The sequence below is a fragment of the Oryza glaberrima genome, chromosome 1, assembly GCF_000147395.1.
Source record: "Oryza glaberrima chromosome 1, OglaRS2, whole genome shotgun sequence".
In the NCBI taxonomy this organism is placed as follows: Eukaryota; Viridiplantae; Streptophyta; class Magnoliopsida; order Poales; family Poaceae; genus Oryza; species Oryza glaberrima.
The window spans coordinates 297,091-311,696 of NC_068326.1; the positions used below are offsets into that span (position 1 = coordinate 297,091).

Consider the following 14,606-nt stretch of genomic DNA (forward strand, 5'->3'; position numbering starts at 1 on the left):
AGGGAAAAAAAATCCAGATAGATGGTCCCATTATTTGGACCTTTAATTATCATTTCATCATGCATTTATTTGTGTTTGCGGTTAGTGATTATCCATTTTTCAATTTACATTATGATCCATTTCCAAACTACATTCTGGAGTGGGCTGTCAATATTTTCTCTATTTTTTCCGAGATATGTAAGTTCAATTGCTGATATTTTTGGCAGGGTTTCTCTCTTTTGAATGAACAAAGTGTTCTGATGATTCCTGAAACCATTTTTTCTCTCTGTGCTGGTTTTTCCTCGCCAGTGATTAACTCAGCAGATGCATCGCAACTGTTTGGTGAATGTAAAAACTTATCTAAGGTATGTTTCTGTTTAGCTGTCAGTTAGGATGTTGCAGTTGAATCCTGAAGAATGTTTCTATCTGGTGAACTTTTTCTAATTTGGTTTGCTATATTTGTTTCCGAAGGACAAGTGCTGGTCTCATGAGGAAGAACTAGGTTATTCTGTGGAAACTCTATCGGAGATCAATCTGGAAAGTCCTACCAAGGTGCTTTAATCCTGGTAGCTGAATGTTTTCTATGTTGCTCTCCTTATTGATCTTGGTCAGTGAGGTGCATCTATTTATGCGTGTAAAACTTGTGGCACTTCTTTTCATTTTTTAAGTCAGTAATAAATTTTCTTATCCAACAGATTGTGTGGCAAATCTTGTAAACTTGGAGACTTCATAATGGAAGTCTTCAACTCATCTGACTTCACTTGCAACTGAATGCCATTTTGACTGAAATATGTGGAGAACTATTCATTATGATGCTTATGATTAACTTCAAATCTCAATTCTGAACACCAATCATTAAGAGAATTGGAATCTTCCTGTTAGATCATTTGGAACTTCATGAAAGCCAATATCATGTCTTTTTTGTATGCATAATTCAATATGGCATGTTTTAATTTGTACTTTGACCACGCGGAGTAAAAAAATCTGTGTGCCCACGTGCAACATATGGGCCTTTAGATCTCAAATTCTGGAGCTTAGATGCTAAATGAAGTTAGGAAATCTTATGATGTATCTGCTACTACAAGCTTAGTAATGTAGCATGGAAATCTGGTATGCTCTGTTGGACAAAATTTGGATTTGGGGGCAGAAGCAAACTTATGAAAATATAGTGTTTACTCATATGATTTCCCTTTGGGTGTTCTAATTGGTGGTAACTACAGAAGTTAAACTTATTTGTTTAACAGGCCATGTCTGAGAAATGCAGCCGAGCGCACCTTCCTCGGCATATTCAGCAACCCTTGCTCCTGGAGCTTCTAGAGTTCACCAAAGGATTCATGTCCTCAAATAAACAGTTTGAGAAAGTGGACTTACCTAATCTTGTTTATGCCTGCTCTCTAGTCTGCAATCTAATTCATTGTTCGCTGTTGTCAAGGTATTTGTTTTATAATCATATGTGCTTGGTTCCGTCCTATTTTTACAGTCAGTGGCCAGTACACATAATCAAAATCTGTGATAATTTGCACTAAAACGAGATTAAGTTCAGACTTCCAGATCTTTCTGAACTAGTTTTTGTTTATGAAAATGTAATTATGCCTCTCCTTTCCTTGTTCTCTCCCATCTGTTGAGTATTTGATCCCACAAAGTTCTTTATTCCAATGTTGCTTTTCAGGGTCTTTGAAGAAAAATCTTCTTTTCTGCAAGTTATGTTGGATTATGTCACCAATGCCATAAAACATATTGTGTCAGTGGTTATGAAGGAACATGCTGAACTTTCTCATGGTCTTACCAATCTAGGATCAGTATTTGACACAACTGGCTCAGCCTTATCCTCATTTAAGAGCTTCATGCATTCTCCATTATTTAGTCTGTGGAGAGTTAATAACAAAACTAGTTCTGTGCTTGGTGTCACCGAATTACTTGATGAACTCTTAGAGGCAATTTCTGAGCTATTTGCTCAGTTCTCTAGTTTGATGAACAGTTTTGATGGAGACAATCCTAGTAAAATGTTGCCAGTGCCTTTTGTCAGTTTGTCAGAGGACCTACATCCTGACAACAGAAGTAGTTTTGTTGATATGGATCTTGATATGACTGGCTCTGGTGAAGTAGATCCTGTCACAGCAGGTGGAAGTGGAAGTATGGGTATCTCACCACGGCCTTTGGAGTGCAAGCTAGAACTAGTCTGTATTATTTCAACTTTTTTCTCTGTTGTGCCGCTTCATACCTGGGAAGTCTTGTACAACTTAGCTGACAAAGAGGTCAATATCAAGGTACGAAGTTGCAGTAGTATCCACTAAAATATCCCTCTTGTCCTTTGCTTCAATTGTATTCTTGGTTTATTATTTCCATTTGCAGGTTGGCCAGGCTATCTTGCTTGAACTTTGCACAAATATCTCTGCCTCATCAAGTAGTTTATCTTCTGTGGTACTGTCTTGACTTCCATTAAATCGTACTTCAATCTGTGGTTGTGCTGGTGGTCTTGTGAGTTTTATCCACTCAGGCATTTATCTGATTTTATCCTTTTGCTTCGGTCATGCAGCTCAATCTTGTAGTTGATATGTGGGAAAGAAGTGCTTGTACACTACTTAGCTCTGCAGATTGTTTAGCACATGTCCATGCCTTGCTAAGGAATTTGACAGCTAATTGTGATGTTGGGCATAATACTGATGGAAGGTCACAAGGATGTAAAGTGGCATCCAATGAGGTTGCTATTTGACATATGATACAATTTAGCATGTTTCTGTTAGCCTTCGCTAAATATTTCTCTTAACTTTGTAACTTTTGTTCTGTGACAACATACCTTCAGTTATAGGTTTTCATGAGTGAACACCAGTTTTACTAGTTTTATACAGTTGGTGTCTTTTTTTAATAACTAGCTAAATACATGTGCTTTGCTACGGATGCATGCACTCGTCCCTGTAGATTTTAGAGATTGACTAGATAACCACAATATATAGAAATACTATCTTGTACCCCCTCCATCCCAAAAAAAATCCAATCCTAGCTACGAACCTGGACATATGTGTGTCCAGGTTCATAGCCAGAGTTTGGCTTTTTTTGGGACAGACTAGTAATATGGAAGTACATAAGGAGTAGTTGGTAAGAAAATATAAAATAGAGTTGGTGGGGTGGCAAATTCACTGCCTCTACCAATCTACCATTGCCTTCTTTTAGAAGAGTATAGAGTATAGCTATAGATATAATTAAATTACTCAAAATTAAGTACTATTTGCAGACCTGGCAATCACAGTCAATCATGTTATTGGATGGACTGCTAGTTCTTTCGCACTTAAATACATGCTGAACAAGAAATACAGTTAGAAGAAATATCTAAGGTGTAATTTAAACAAAATCATTTTCTGCTGATGTTCACTTGGTCAGTATACTCCATATATTATGATTTTTCATCATGTAGTGATGTATTAAAGCTCCATTTCAGAGCATATACACCTTTCTTGAACAACAGCATATTTATCAATATTTTTTTTTTGTGTAACTGGATCCTTTCTCCAATATCTAGTAGTAGCACACTACCACTTTCTTCAGACAGTCGGTGGCCTTGATTGACTAAATTTGGTGGTTGAAAATCCTTTAGTCCTGGCTATCATTGATAAATGTTATGTGTCATTCAGTATTTAGAGATATGTTCTCATTAACAAATTCATCCTCTGCAGTTCCCTAGAAAACCCATAAATCGGCTAGAATCATTCATAAATAAAAAAAATGAAACTTTTAGTACAGTCCATTGTACAGTAGGTTTACTATGGGCAACTGGTTCCCAAATGTTTTCTTTTGGTGAACCTGGTTGGACTAGTTCATAATCTATAGTCATGCTAAAATGATGTCTTACATGTTTTATCTTCTATTTTAAAGTTGTGATAACTGCTAGTTCTTTCGCACTTATTCCAGAACCAGGATGTCTTCTTAGACTTACTAAACAAGGCTACAGAGATCAGTTTCACAGATTGGTTTTTCCGCATCAGGCTGATTAATTGCATCTCCAACTTTATTTATCTGTTCCCTGATGTCGCACAGGTTATTTCCTTTATCTGTTATCAAGCACTACCATCTCAAATACTCCCTCCGTCCCAAAAAAAAGGCAATCTAGGAGGGGTCACATCCCCTCCTAGTACAACGAATCTGGACAGAGTGTTGTCCAGATTCATTGTACTAGGAGGGGTCACATCCACTAGATTCATTGTGTGTGTAATCCATTATTCTGATTGCAGGACATGATTGGTCATTTGCTTAGCATGCTGCATGATACTGATTACCGTGTTAGGTTGTATTTGGCTCGGAAAATTGTTGTGCTATTCCAAATATGGGAAGGACACAGCGAGTTGTTCCATGATGTTTGGTAAGTGAAACAATTATGATAAAATAATGCTGAGCTACATTTCTGAAGTATTAGATACTGATATTATTTCTCATGCTTTGTATTGGCCAATTTCAGATCAAAATTTTATTGTGGTACTGTCACTCTTTTAAGTACTAGTAGTAGATAGGTATAATAGACCTTTTAGACTATGAAAGCAATGCAAAGCAAGAGGATGTGTTAACAGAGCCAATATTTCTACATGGGTTGCTATTGATGCTGTAAGAGTGGTCGGATATGTTAAATAATAAGTTGTTTGCGATGTTCTTTCTGTTACTGCAGTGCAGATCATAATTGCTACTTACTTATTCTATTTTTGATCAAACTAAAAAATGTTTCTCTTTATTCAGGAGGGGCTAGTTGATTTATGCTTACAATTTTTAAAATGCTGGGAAAATATTTTACTCACCGTAGAAGTTTAGAATTAGGGATTGTTTGGATCCAGGGGACTTTTCATTTACGTTTGTTATGAATAAGTGTGAGAGCTGGAACCACCTCTTGGTGGGGTGGTGGAATTGTGGATGCATGACTCCACCCACTTGGTTCAAATCCTAGTATCCAAACTTGTTCATAGGTGAGTGTGCTTTATTAGGATTTTGTGAGGTTCTTGGATTTATCCTTGACCTTTGTTAGTTCAAGCATGTGCTAAGCGGCTGCACTTCGAGGTGCACACATGGTGGTGTGTGCACGCGCACGCACGTGTGTCTTGTAGTTAAAAAGGAAAAAGAAAGTGTGATAGTTAGCCTACCAAGTTTTCTGTTAATAAATACTCTCTTTTTTAATGGAAAACAGCTCCAGTATTGGTGTCAAGATGGTGCAGTTTTCAAATGAAAATCCAGTTAGAGCTAGAGAAGTGTTGGCTATTGGTCCACAGCCTGTTCCTATTATTGAAACTGCTCTGATTACACTAGCTCATTTGTCCTTACAAAGTGAGGATATTGAGGTTGAGGTATGCTTTGATCTCACCAGCTTTTATTTTGAAATAAGAGTATATGTGTCATATTGATTTGCGTACCCTACTGAGTTCTCTTGGATTGGGTTGTGTGATAAAAGTATTGGTCTGATCTTTGATGTATATAGTATGTACTGTATTCAGTTTGCACTTAATTTATACAACAGAGTTATGCCTTTTATTTCTGATGTTGCAGTGTGTATTCATGATTTCCGCTGTTGCTGCTATAGAGCCTTCTCAGCGGTATTTCTCACTACGAATAAACTATTTACATTGGTGCTTGCACATGTTCTTTGCTTCTTATTTTCATGCTACTTCCATTTCAGAGAATTAGCTTATGCTCTATTTGATTCTGTCTCAAAGAGGCTCAATTATGCTTCACGAAGTAAGGTGAGTAGCATGTCTCTTTTGTTACTTTGCTGAGTATTGTGAGCATGTTAATTGGATCTTGAGATAACTTGTTTGTTTGGTTTATTGTAAAGGATAATTGTTCGGTTCATGCAAAATAAAATTTATATCATGATTTCCTCTTTTTTTTTTTGCAGTATTTGGACCAACTGATAGGTCCAATTCTTTTCCGGTGGGTTGCTTGTGACGTGAGCCTAGTTTCGCTTGTTGAGGTAATCTTCTGCTCCAGTGCTTTTCGTATGTCAATTATTGAATTTTGTTAAAAAATAATTCACTTTACTGGTCAGCCTGATACTGGTTCTCTGCAAGTCCTGGAACTGTTGGTGCTCTTGTGTGAAGGTATTGGTGTGTAGTTGGTGCCTTTTCGGTGTTCTTCTCCTTGGTGAAACCACCTGGGTTTGTCATTGAAGTAATGAACATCGTAGACTTGAACTTTTATTAACTGTTACGAAAGATTGATATACAAACATCATTATTTAATGGTTAAACCACGTGCCTCCACAAGGATAATAAGTTACTGACCTACAGAAGGTTTCTCTACACTAAATTTTTCGTGGCTGTTCTGCTTTTATTTTTCTATTTGTGTTGTTTTGCTTTCGTTCTTTTCTTGATGAAGAGTCGTCAGAGAAGCAGGTTATTTATAGTAATTCGATCCATGCTGTTGCCTGTAAATCTTTCAGTTTCATCATATTTTTTAATCATTCATATGTTTTGATGTATTTTATTTATCATATACAGGTGAAAGAAATGTTTGGCTTTAAATCGGATGAGCCAAAGAACTTCATTGAACATTGCTGCTCATGGTTACTTTCTTTCCTTATTCTGAGGGGTGAGACTGCCGATCTTAATTGGCTATCCAAGGTGAATGGATATTTGTTTTAATATTGGCAGTCATGTAGTTCAATATTTGTTGTGTTTATTGTTATTCTAAAATTCTGGAAGCTTGCCAGTTTTTTATTTAACTGTCACCGTGTTAAGGACTAGGATCTCCATGTGGAACTCCTAAATATGGTCCTAACTTGTTGGTTTAATAAACTTTTATACCCCTGATTTTTTTAACTTAACTGTAGAAAGTGGTCATACTGTGTAACATGTCAAACACCAATTTCCCTTGAAATTATCAAACTGTGAAGTATTTTCCCTTTTCAAAATTTCTTTGAGTGTTTCGATGGTACTTCGTTCTATGTGTTTGTGTAACCTGATCTGGTCCTAATCTCTCTTTTTATGTGTATTTCTTACTCAGATTTTGTCTCAACCTTTGTCTGCTGTTATAAAGGGATACTTTGTCCCGATCTTTGGATTGTGCATTGCTGCCAGATGTGGCTCAGGGCCAGAAAAGGACTTAGCAGAGACTGTCTTATGTGAATCCCTTTTGCAGCTTGGTGAAATTTCTGAGCCTGAGCGCGATGATCTCATTAAAAAACATATGGTATGCTCCCTGAATAGCCTTTTCCCTTCAATCTGCATGCATTGCATTCTGTTTCATTCTTTCTATGTAATTTGCTGCAACTTTGTCATCTGGCACATTTACATTCTCTCTTGTTCAGTGAATTTTCCAAAATAGCTAAATATTAAATTCAGATGTATGTCTTGCATTACAGTACATATGTAAGTGATATTGTTTAGGCTTCTTTTATGACTGGGTGTTATGTTGTGCTAAAATAATTTTATATTACTTTAGTCCTCATCACTTTCACTTTTTTATTTCTAAGTTTCCATTGCCCCTTTGCTCACATTTTGGCATCTCTATTCCACTGCGGTTGACTAGTTTCGGTGGCGGATCTAGAAATATTTATGAGCCTGGGCAAGTCTAATTAACAACGCCAACAGATATATAACAAATCCCATATAACTCCATAGACTATGTATCATATAACATTTTTTTATCGTATTCTAATTTAGAGGAAACTGATGGTTGTGTTTTTGCAAACTATGGGACTTAGGCCCTGTTTGATTCAGCTTAGGATTATTATAATCTAGCTTATTAGGAGTAAGCTGAAACAAACAAGTAGATTATTATAGCAGATTATTATAATCTATAAGCCAGATTATTATAATCTAATAAGCTGCTCTAAAGGAGCTTTTTTCAGATTATCGAGTGGCTAAAGACCTACTACCCCTACATACTTGAGAAAACTTACCCACCTATGCCATCAACCGAACAGATAGCTGAGGGCATTATAGACTTTAGCCTTTCAAACCCAATAATCTATGCCTCCAATAATCCAGACAAACAAACAACTCACAGCTTATTCTATGTCAGCTTATTATAATCCAGCTTATAGCAATCTGGCTTAATAATCTAGATTATAATAATCATAAGCTGGAACAAATAGGGCCTTAGTAATTTATTATCTTGAAAAAGAATATAATGGGTGCTAGAAAATTTACTTTGCCTTCAGGCTGCAGATGTCTAATAGCTTCCACTCAAGTAGTAGATAAAATGATCTAGTAAACAATCATGGTGCTTCAGGCTACTCTAGATGATTGTGTATGTAACATCTATTAACAGATTATTAAAACGTACTTATGTTGCTTCATGCTGGCTGCTGTATGCTGTGGCTAAGCACCGCGTGATTTAGAACTAATCTAATGATGCATGCGGTGCCGGAGCCCGGGCAACCCGGGTTGCTGGGCCCTAGCTCCGCCGCTGACTAGTTTAGTCTACTTGATAATCTACAGAGCTCTAAACCGATCCACATTTTTGTACTTTTTTTTCTCACTCTTCTCCTGTTTTCTAGGTTTCCATAGTTGGCTTTTTGCTATCAGTTTCATCTTCTTCACGTCAGCCAGAAATCCCACACTTCTCCAAGGAGGCTGTGGCACACTCGGTGAAAACAGTTGTTGATGGATTTATGGATGCAATGTATACTCTTCTTTTTTTCATTTTCAATACATACATAATGCTTGCATGCCAATTCAGTAGCATTGTTGTGATTTTCCACATTTCAGGGATGGTAATTTGGCTGAAACAGTTGTTATTGATAAAATCAATATATTCCGTTCAGACAGGGTTTTTAAGGTACCCGATCTACATCTTGTTGCATGCTTGTCTAATCTCTGAACTAAAACAGAATTGGAATGTCTTTTTCTATTATATCATTTTCTTTTATAGATAAAGTTTATCATTTTCTAAGACATCAAGAACTGTAATGGAGAGCCCAAGGTTTAGGTTTCTCTATTTAAGTGTATTCTTGGTTGTCACGGTTAATGTTAACTGGTATAGATCTAAAAAAATTGTTTATCTCGTAAACAACCCATCTTCAATCTCAGTGGCCGATGAGAATAGAGATTGAATATGTTAAACATACCAGTTGTTAACATATTTTATTGTTTAGGGGGAATTATACTTGTTTTCTTGTACATTTTATAGTACAAGTTGCTACCGGTTTTGCTATGACTTTTTACTATCATCCAGTTGTTATTTTAACGGAGTTGCAAGACATTCATCATTTCGTTCTAATCTACATATTATATTGTTTTTATGATCATAATTGGATTTGACCAAGTTCCATCTAATTTGCTTCCCATTGCAGTTTCTGTTGGCAATACATCAGCAAATTGCAGATGCTAGCCATCCTAGGCATATTCGTCATCGGCTTTGTGCCATTGAGGTTTTGATAGATGTACTTGGGCATAGAGTGGCTCTTTACAGCACTTGGTTGTGAGTGTTTTTATCTATTCTCTTTCCTAATTGTAGTTGAACCCCTCCACACACGCACGCTACAAACACACACACACACACACACACAAAAAAAGGCCTCAGGAATTGTACAATGATTCACTTTTGGACATGTTCTTGTCCAAAAAGAATATGTTGCTTATGTGAACATAATTGTTTAGTAACCTCCAAGGAGTACTAGCTGTACATACTGGCACTAATTAAGAGTTCAAGTCCCACTTTAAGTTGAATATTACTTCCTTTGTGTCAATTCGTCGTTTCTTTCAAGTCCCATTTTTTTCTGGATAGACTAACACACTGATAGCATGTGTTGGCTTGCATATAAGCTTGCGATTATGGCCTATTGACTTGATTTTCATGTTGCGGATTATTTATTTTGTTTTTACTATGTGTTGGAGATCGTTTGTGGATTTATCTGCTTGTGTATTTATATTAACGTTTGAGCAATCATCTTTTTCAACTGCAGCTATATTATTTGTATAGTGGGGAGTTACATCCGGAGACAACCATTGCAAGACCAATGCTGCAATATCTTGTCCAAGTTGTTGGCTGCTTTCAATTCGAACTGTTCTACTGAAACTGATGCTGCGCTTGGCAAGCAGCTTCAGGTGGTCCTCATAAATAGTTTTTCATAATTTATCGATAGTATGTCTGCTCGCTTACTCCTTATAAATGGACTTTGTACAGCTCTTAGTTCCAAAATTGGTCACTTGTTGCCTTCGCAATGAGAAGGGAGGGAAAGGTGCTATTGCAGACTCATCAAGAGTTTTATCTTTGCTTCGTCAATTGACAGTTGATGCTGATCCATTGCTTTATGATTACATAAGAGTATGACTCATCTCCACTCTCCATCTATTCTGATTGGTTCTTTGCTTATTCTTTATGATCCATTGCTTCATATTTTTTAATCTGCCATTGATTTGCTTAGTTCTTAATGATCTTACAGGATTTGGAGCCACTTCCTAGCTTTGATTGCTTAAAAGATATACAAGTGTTCCATGCTTCACTTTCTGGTTCCTATGATTCAAGAGATCAGTTTCTAAAGGTTGCTATTTTAAATTCTCATTTTTTTTTGAGTTTACATTCACTATGAGCTAATGCACTGTTTTTACTTCCTGTAGTTTGTTAGCAGGGCTCCTCACTTGCCACCAGAGCTGTTTCTGCTGAGGTATAATTTCCTTAATTCTCTCTCAAGTCTAAGAGCCTTTTCTAATGGGGTTTCTCTGTTAATTGCGTGTAAATGTGTTAAAATGCATCTTGTGTTTCTTTTCAAGGAGGTATGGTGTTTTTCATTGTTCTAACATAATTTATTTCCTTCTATTCTTGTACTTTTAAGTCTTCGTATGCATCACAAGAAGTTATTATTGGGAGAGATCATATATAGAGGCGATGTATCTGTGGATAATGCAGACACAATTAGCTGTTGGCACAGTGACCCGGATGTTGTTTCTGCTGTATGGACTCTTGTTGACCTCTGTAGCTCATCGTCTGTGGCAAATGAAGCTTCATCGGTGCTTGCTGATTTTATTTCTAGGGTGTGCTTTCAGTCTTTATTCTTAATCCATTGGCATGCTCCTCCATTATGTTGTTGATTTGCATTTTTCTCGTCGCAATAACTCGATCTCTTTAAACTAATGCAGGCTGGCATATCTGATGTGCATCAAGTGATATTTCATGTGCCGAATCTTACTGAAAAGTATCCCATACAACCACATATTTCCAAGGAGGATAAATTGCCCTCGGACTATGGCATTTCTGATGATATTTTGGTTGGTCTTCTGAAACTTTTGAAAGCTTGTTTGTCTGATGAGTCAGCTGAAATAATAGATGTTACTTCACGGACACTGAGGGTAAGTCGTTTATAGTGTTATTTTTGTTCTTAACTCCCTCCGATTCTCGAAAGAACGTTGTAGAGCATGACAGGTGTGTCCTGTAATTTTTTTATCTGACTGGACTTATCCCCTTGAAATTTGTAAGCACTGTTCTCTTTTTTCTTGTTGCTATCATGAATTTTCTGTACCAAAACCACACTGGATAGTGGCATACCCACAAATAGAATGCACTGATTAAACTTTCTACGGGGTCAGCCAAGCCCATACTGTAATAAATTTGGAGCCTCAAGTATTACTTCCAAGATGCATTTCATTTACTGAATTTCTTGGTATGTGGTCGTGCACAGGTTATCCTATTATTTTAGTTACAAAGAGGCTGAGTTGTAAAAAAAGAAGAGAAATCAAGTGGACCAAATGCTGTATATGCGATTTTCCATCTGCTGATCCTAGACTTAGACCCTCTTGTTTTGATCAAATCAAGTTTGATTTCTTTAGACATCTCTCGATTAGAATACTTAATAGTACCCAATTTGTTAAATATTCACAAAAATGTTCCCACTATATTTGTTTTGACTCCTTATGCAGATGCCATACAATACAGTATTTGTGTAATTGTGTTATTGAAACAACAATTGTGATTTTGAGATCGAAATCGCAGATGAATGATTTTGAATGCGGTAGCTGGAAGCTATTTTATTACGGGTGCTGCAAAAGTTTTTCTTGTTTTTTCATGAACAGGGAGTTCTGTCAACGGCAAGGGGTCTGAATGCTCTGCATTGCCTTGATTCTCTTGATAGGTCTTTGCTGATGGTATGTGGTACTATGTTGTCTTGTCATTTTGTTTTGCTTATTACTAAGTTCAATTTCCTAACTACCTTTACTGCATAGGTTCATTCACGAGGCATAAATGCTCAGGTAGTTGAACAAACACTTTTGGGCATGGAAAAGGTTTCTGGTGGTGAGTCATAGTTTATGATCTCAAGCACGTCTATGCCAATAGTTGCCAGCACACTGCTCTAAATCAATGTTGTAAAGATCTACCACATTGCACATTCATAAAAAACAATCACTCATTCATAAATCTATGGGTCAATCTCATGATCCCCGTTCTGTCCACATGCACATAATTTGTGAATTATTTCTTCTGGTAAAACAAGAGAATAAAAGGATGTTGCACTGCATCCGTTTTTTTTTTATAAAAAAACATTGATGTAATGTCTTGTTTAATTAGGAAAGCATCCATAATGTAGAACACTACTGAACAAGCTTCTCCACGGTGCAGTGCTTGTTTATTATGCTCCCTATGGTATGACATTTATTATTCTCTCTTTTTTCCTGCCAAACTTTGGCTCGATAGTTTCACTTGAAGATTCAGATTTATGGAGAACTGATGGTCGGACTTACAAGCAATGGCTATGCACCTTGGTGGGCTCACTAATTTGTCATTGTGATGACATCATCTTGAGGTACCAGTTTGAACTGAGAAATACACCTGTAACAGTAACTAAAGCTTAACACATCTTCTTCAATGTGACTGTATTGTTGCTGTTTGAAATGATGTTCTTCTTATAGACTTTGTAGGAGTATTGCTTTTCTCAAAGTTGAGGCTGCTGAACTTTTGCTTGCAAGTGCTCTTGTGAACATTGCGGGCAATTTGGATTCAAATGCTGGCATCTGCAGATTAATTTCATCTATGGTTTGTTGCATCCCAAGTTATTTGATTACTTGAAGGTTGCACGGTTGGATTATTGCCAATCTGTTGATGACTTATGTTTTACTTTAGGTGGAGGAAAAAATATTTTGTGACTCCAATCATTTGATGAAGTCAGTTCATCTGTTTTTGGATGCGCTGAATGTTGTCAGGTCTTATTATGTTGCAGAAAAAGCCAGAGGTTGCCCTTCAAATACTCTCAAGGTATTCTGTTACTGTTAATTTATAATTGTGTCAGGAAAGAAATATATGTTATCATATCATAATCAATACACAGATGTTATTTGTAATGTCATTGTTACTCTATTACTACCTCCGTCCCAAAATAAGGAGTTTTAGGCTTAGACACGGGTATTAAGAAAGTATGATTGGCTGAGAAGAAAAGTAGGTGGAGAATTTGAATTGTGGAAGGTTGTGATTGGTTGAGAAAAGAATGTAGGTGAGAAGTTGTTATATTTTGGGACAATTTTTGAATGCTAGAAGTTGTTATATTTTGGGACAGGGGGAGTAATATTTTTCATCATTAATATTGAGCACTTGATATACTTGTTTCTGTTTATTTGTCTTTTGAACTACGTATTGAACCTTGTAGGATGGTAGATCTGTTAGATCCAAAAGTCGATCACCAACCACCACCCCATCATCCTCCTGGAAGAAGGTATTTTATTCTACTCTCTCTCTCTCTCTCACGCACACACACACACACACATCCTGGAGTAACATTTGCTAGTACGTTTCTTCTGTTTTTATTGTCATAGTATAGCAGTGCATAAGAGTGTGACATTGTCAGTCTAATTTCTTTCGGAAAAAAATTGTGATTACCAAGTACAAATGACTATAGTCCTGTACACTCCTTGGAAAACTTGAATTCAATTGATGTTACTGTTAGCAAATGATTCCAGCATTTAGCTTTTTTGCTGTTATGTCAGGCTTTCTAGATGGATTATTGTATGCATAAGGTAGATTCTTGTGCTATTGTAAGGATTGATTGGCTATTTGCAAATGAAAGAGCTTTTGCTTTTACCTATGCTTCCATGAACCTGCTATTTTTCTGTGGTTCAGCTGGCACATGTGATTGGAGGTTGTAAGCTAGGGAAAATTTTGCAGCTGATGTCCAGAATCTTAACACATCGTTTATTCAACAGGTGTACTGGCTTTCAGTTGATTATCTTGTGGCTGCCAGAGCTGCTAATGTAAGTGTGCTACCCTGCCCACAGCTACATCATTATGCTGTTTAGTTCCTTTGTACTGTATTATACCAGACTCGACTTTACATTCAAAATATTTTCTGGAACTTGATATTAAGTTTAGAGGCCATTCAAAACTGGACATGTTGTTCATGGGTAAATTATATGATACACTAGACATCATAGGCCAACCTTAGGCTAGATTTTCCACTTGGCCTTGTCAACACTCAACAGAGATACATGTATTGCATTTGACACTATAATCCTAATGGCCTTCTTAGCCCAGACAAAGATACATCTACCACATAACTCTTAGGGTTGTAATCTGATTCTAGTTCCAGTTCATGGTTTGGTTCCTGTTAAAAAAATCAATGGCTGGATTGATACAACAACACTTGTGCTGTTTTGCATGGGTTCTGCAAGCTCCTTAAAGCTAGCAAGGAGTCGTCTCTTTCACCTGAAACCCCATTGTACCCAATCCTA

The 14,606-nt window shown here is 36.8% G+C and overlaps 1 protein-coding gene across 2 annotated transcripts in view; it reads left to right on the forward strand.

Annotated features, from left to right (window-relative positions):
• Nucleotides 1-14,606, forward strand: part of LOC127759931 (serine/threonine-protein kinase ATM) — a 35,713-nt gene that overhangs the window by 8,245 nt on the left and 12,862 nt on the right. For both annotated transcript variants that reach the window (XM_052284142.1, XM_052284143.1), the window contains 30 exons: nt 207-344; nt 451-531; nt 1,224-1,411; nt 1,649-2,246; nt 2,332-2,400; nt 2,516-2,680; nt 3,886-4,011; nt 4,206-4,333; nt 5,144-5,300; nt 5,500-5,546; nt 5,630-5,693; nt 5,849-5,923; nt 6,450-6,572; nt 6,955-7,140; nt 8,453-8,577; nt 8,664-8,733; nt 9,248-9,375; nt 9,860-10,001; nt 10,081-10,221; nt 10,340-10,438; nt 10,515-10,561; nt 10,730-10,928; nt 11,034-11,243; nt 11,964-12,035; nt 12,114-12,183; nt 12,583-12,691; nt 12,798-12,921; nt 13,009-13,140; nt 13,529-13,594; nt 14,082-14,129. In XM_052284142.1, the coding sequence (XP_052140102.1) occupies nt 207-344; nt 451-531; nt 1,224-1,411; nt 1,649-2,246; nt 2,332-2,400; nt 2,516-2,680; nt 3,886-4,011; nt 4,206-4,333; nt 5,144-5,300; nt 5,500-5,546; nt 5,630-5,693; nt 5,849-5,923; nt 6,450-6,572; nt 6,955-7,140; nt 8,453-8,577; nt 8,664-8,733; nt 9,248-9,375; nt 9,860-10,001; nt 10,081-10,221; nt 10,340-10,438; nt 10,515-10,561; nt 10,730-10,928; nt 11,034-11,243; nt 11,964-12,035; nt 12,114-12,183; nt 12,583-12,691; nt 12,798-12,921; nt 13,009-13,140; nt 13,529-13,594; nt 14,082-14,129 (3,927 nt within the window). The remainder of the gene's footprint in view (nt 1-206; nt 345-450; nt 532-1,223; nt 1,412-1,648; nt 2,247-2,331; nt 2,401-2,515; nt 2,681-3,885; nt 4,012-4,205; nt 4,334-5,143; nt 5,301-5,499; nt 5,547-5,629; nt 5,694-5,848; nt 5,924-6,449; nt 6,573-6,954; nt 7,141-8,452; nt 8,578-8,663; nt 8,734-9,247; nt 9,376-9,859; nt 10,002-10,080; nt 10,222-10,339; nt 10,439-10,514; nt 10,562-10,729; nt 10,929-11,033; nt 11,244-11,963; nt 12,036-12,113; nt 12,184-12,582; nt 12,692-12,797; nt 12,922-13,008; nt 13,141-13,528; nt 13,595-14,081; nt 14,130-14,606) is intronic.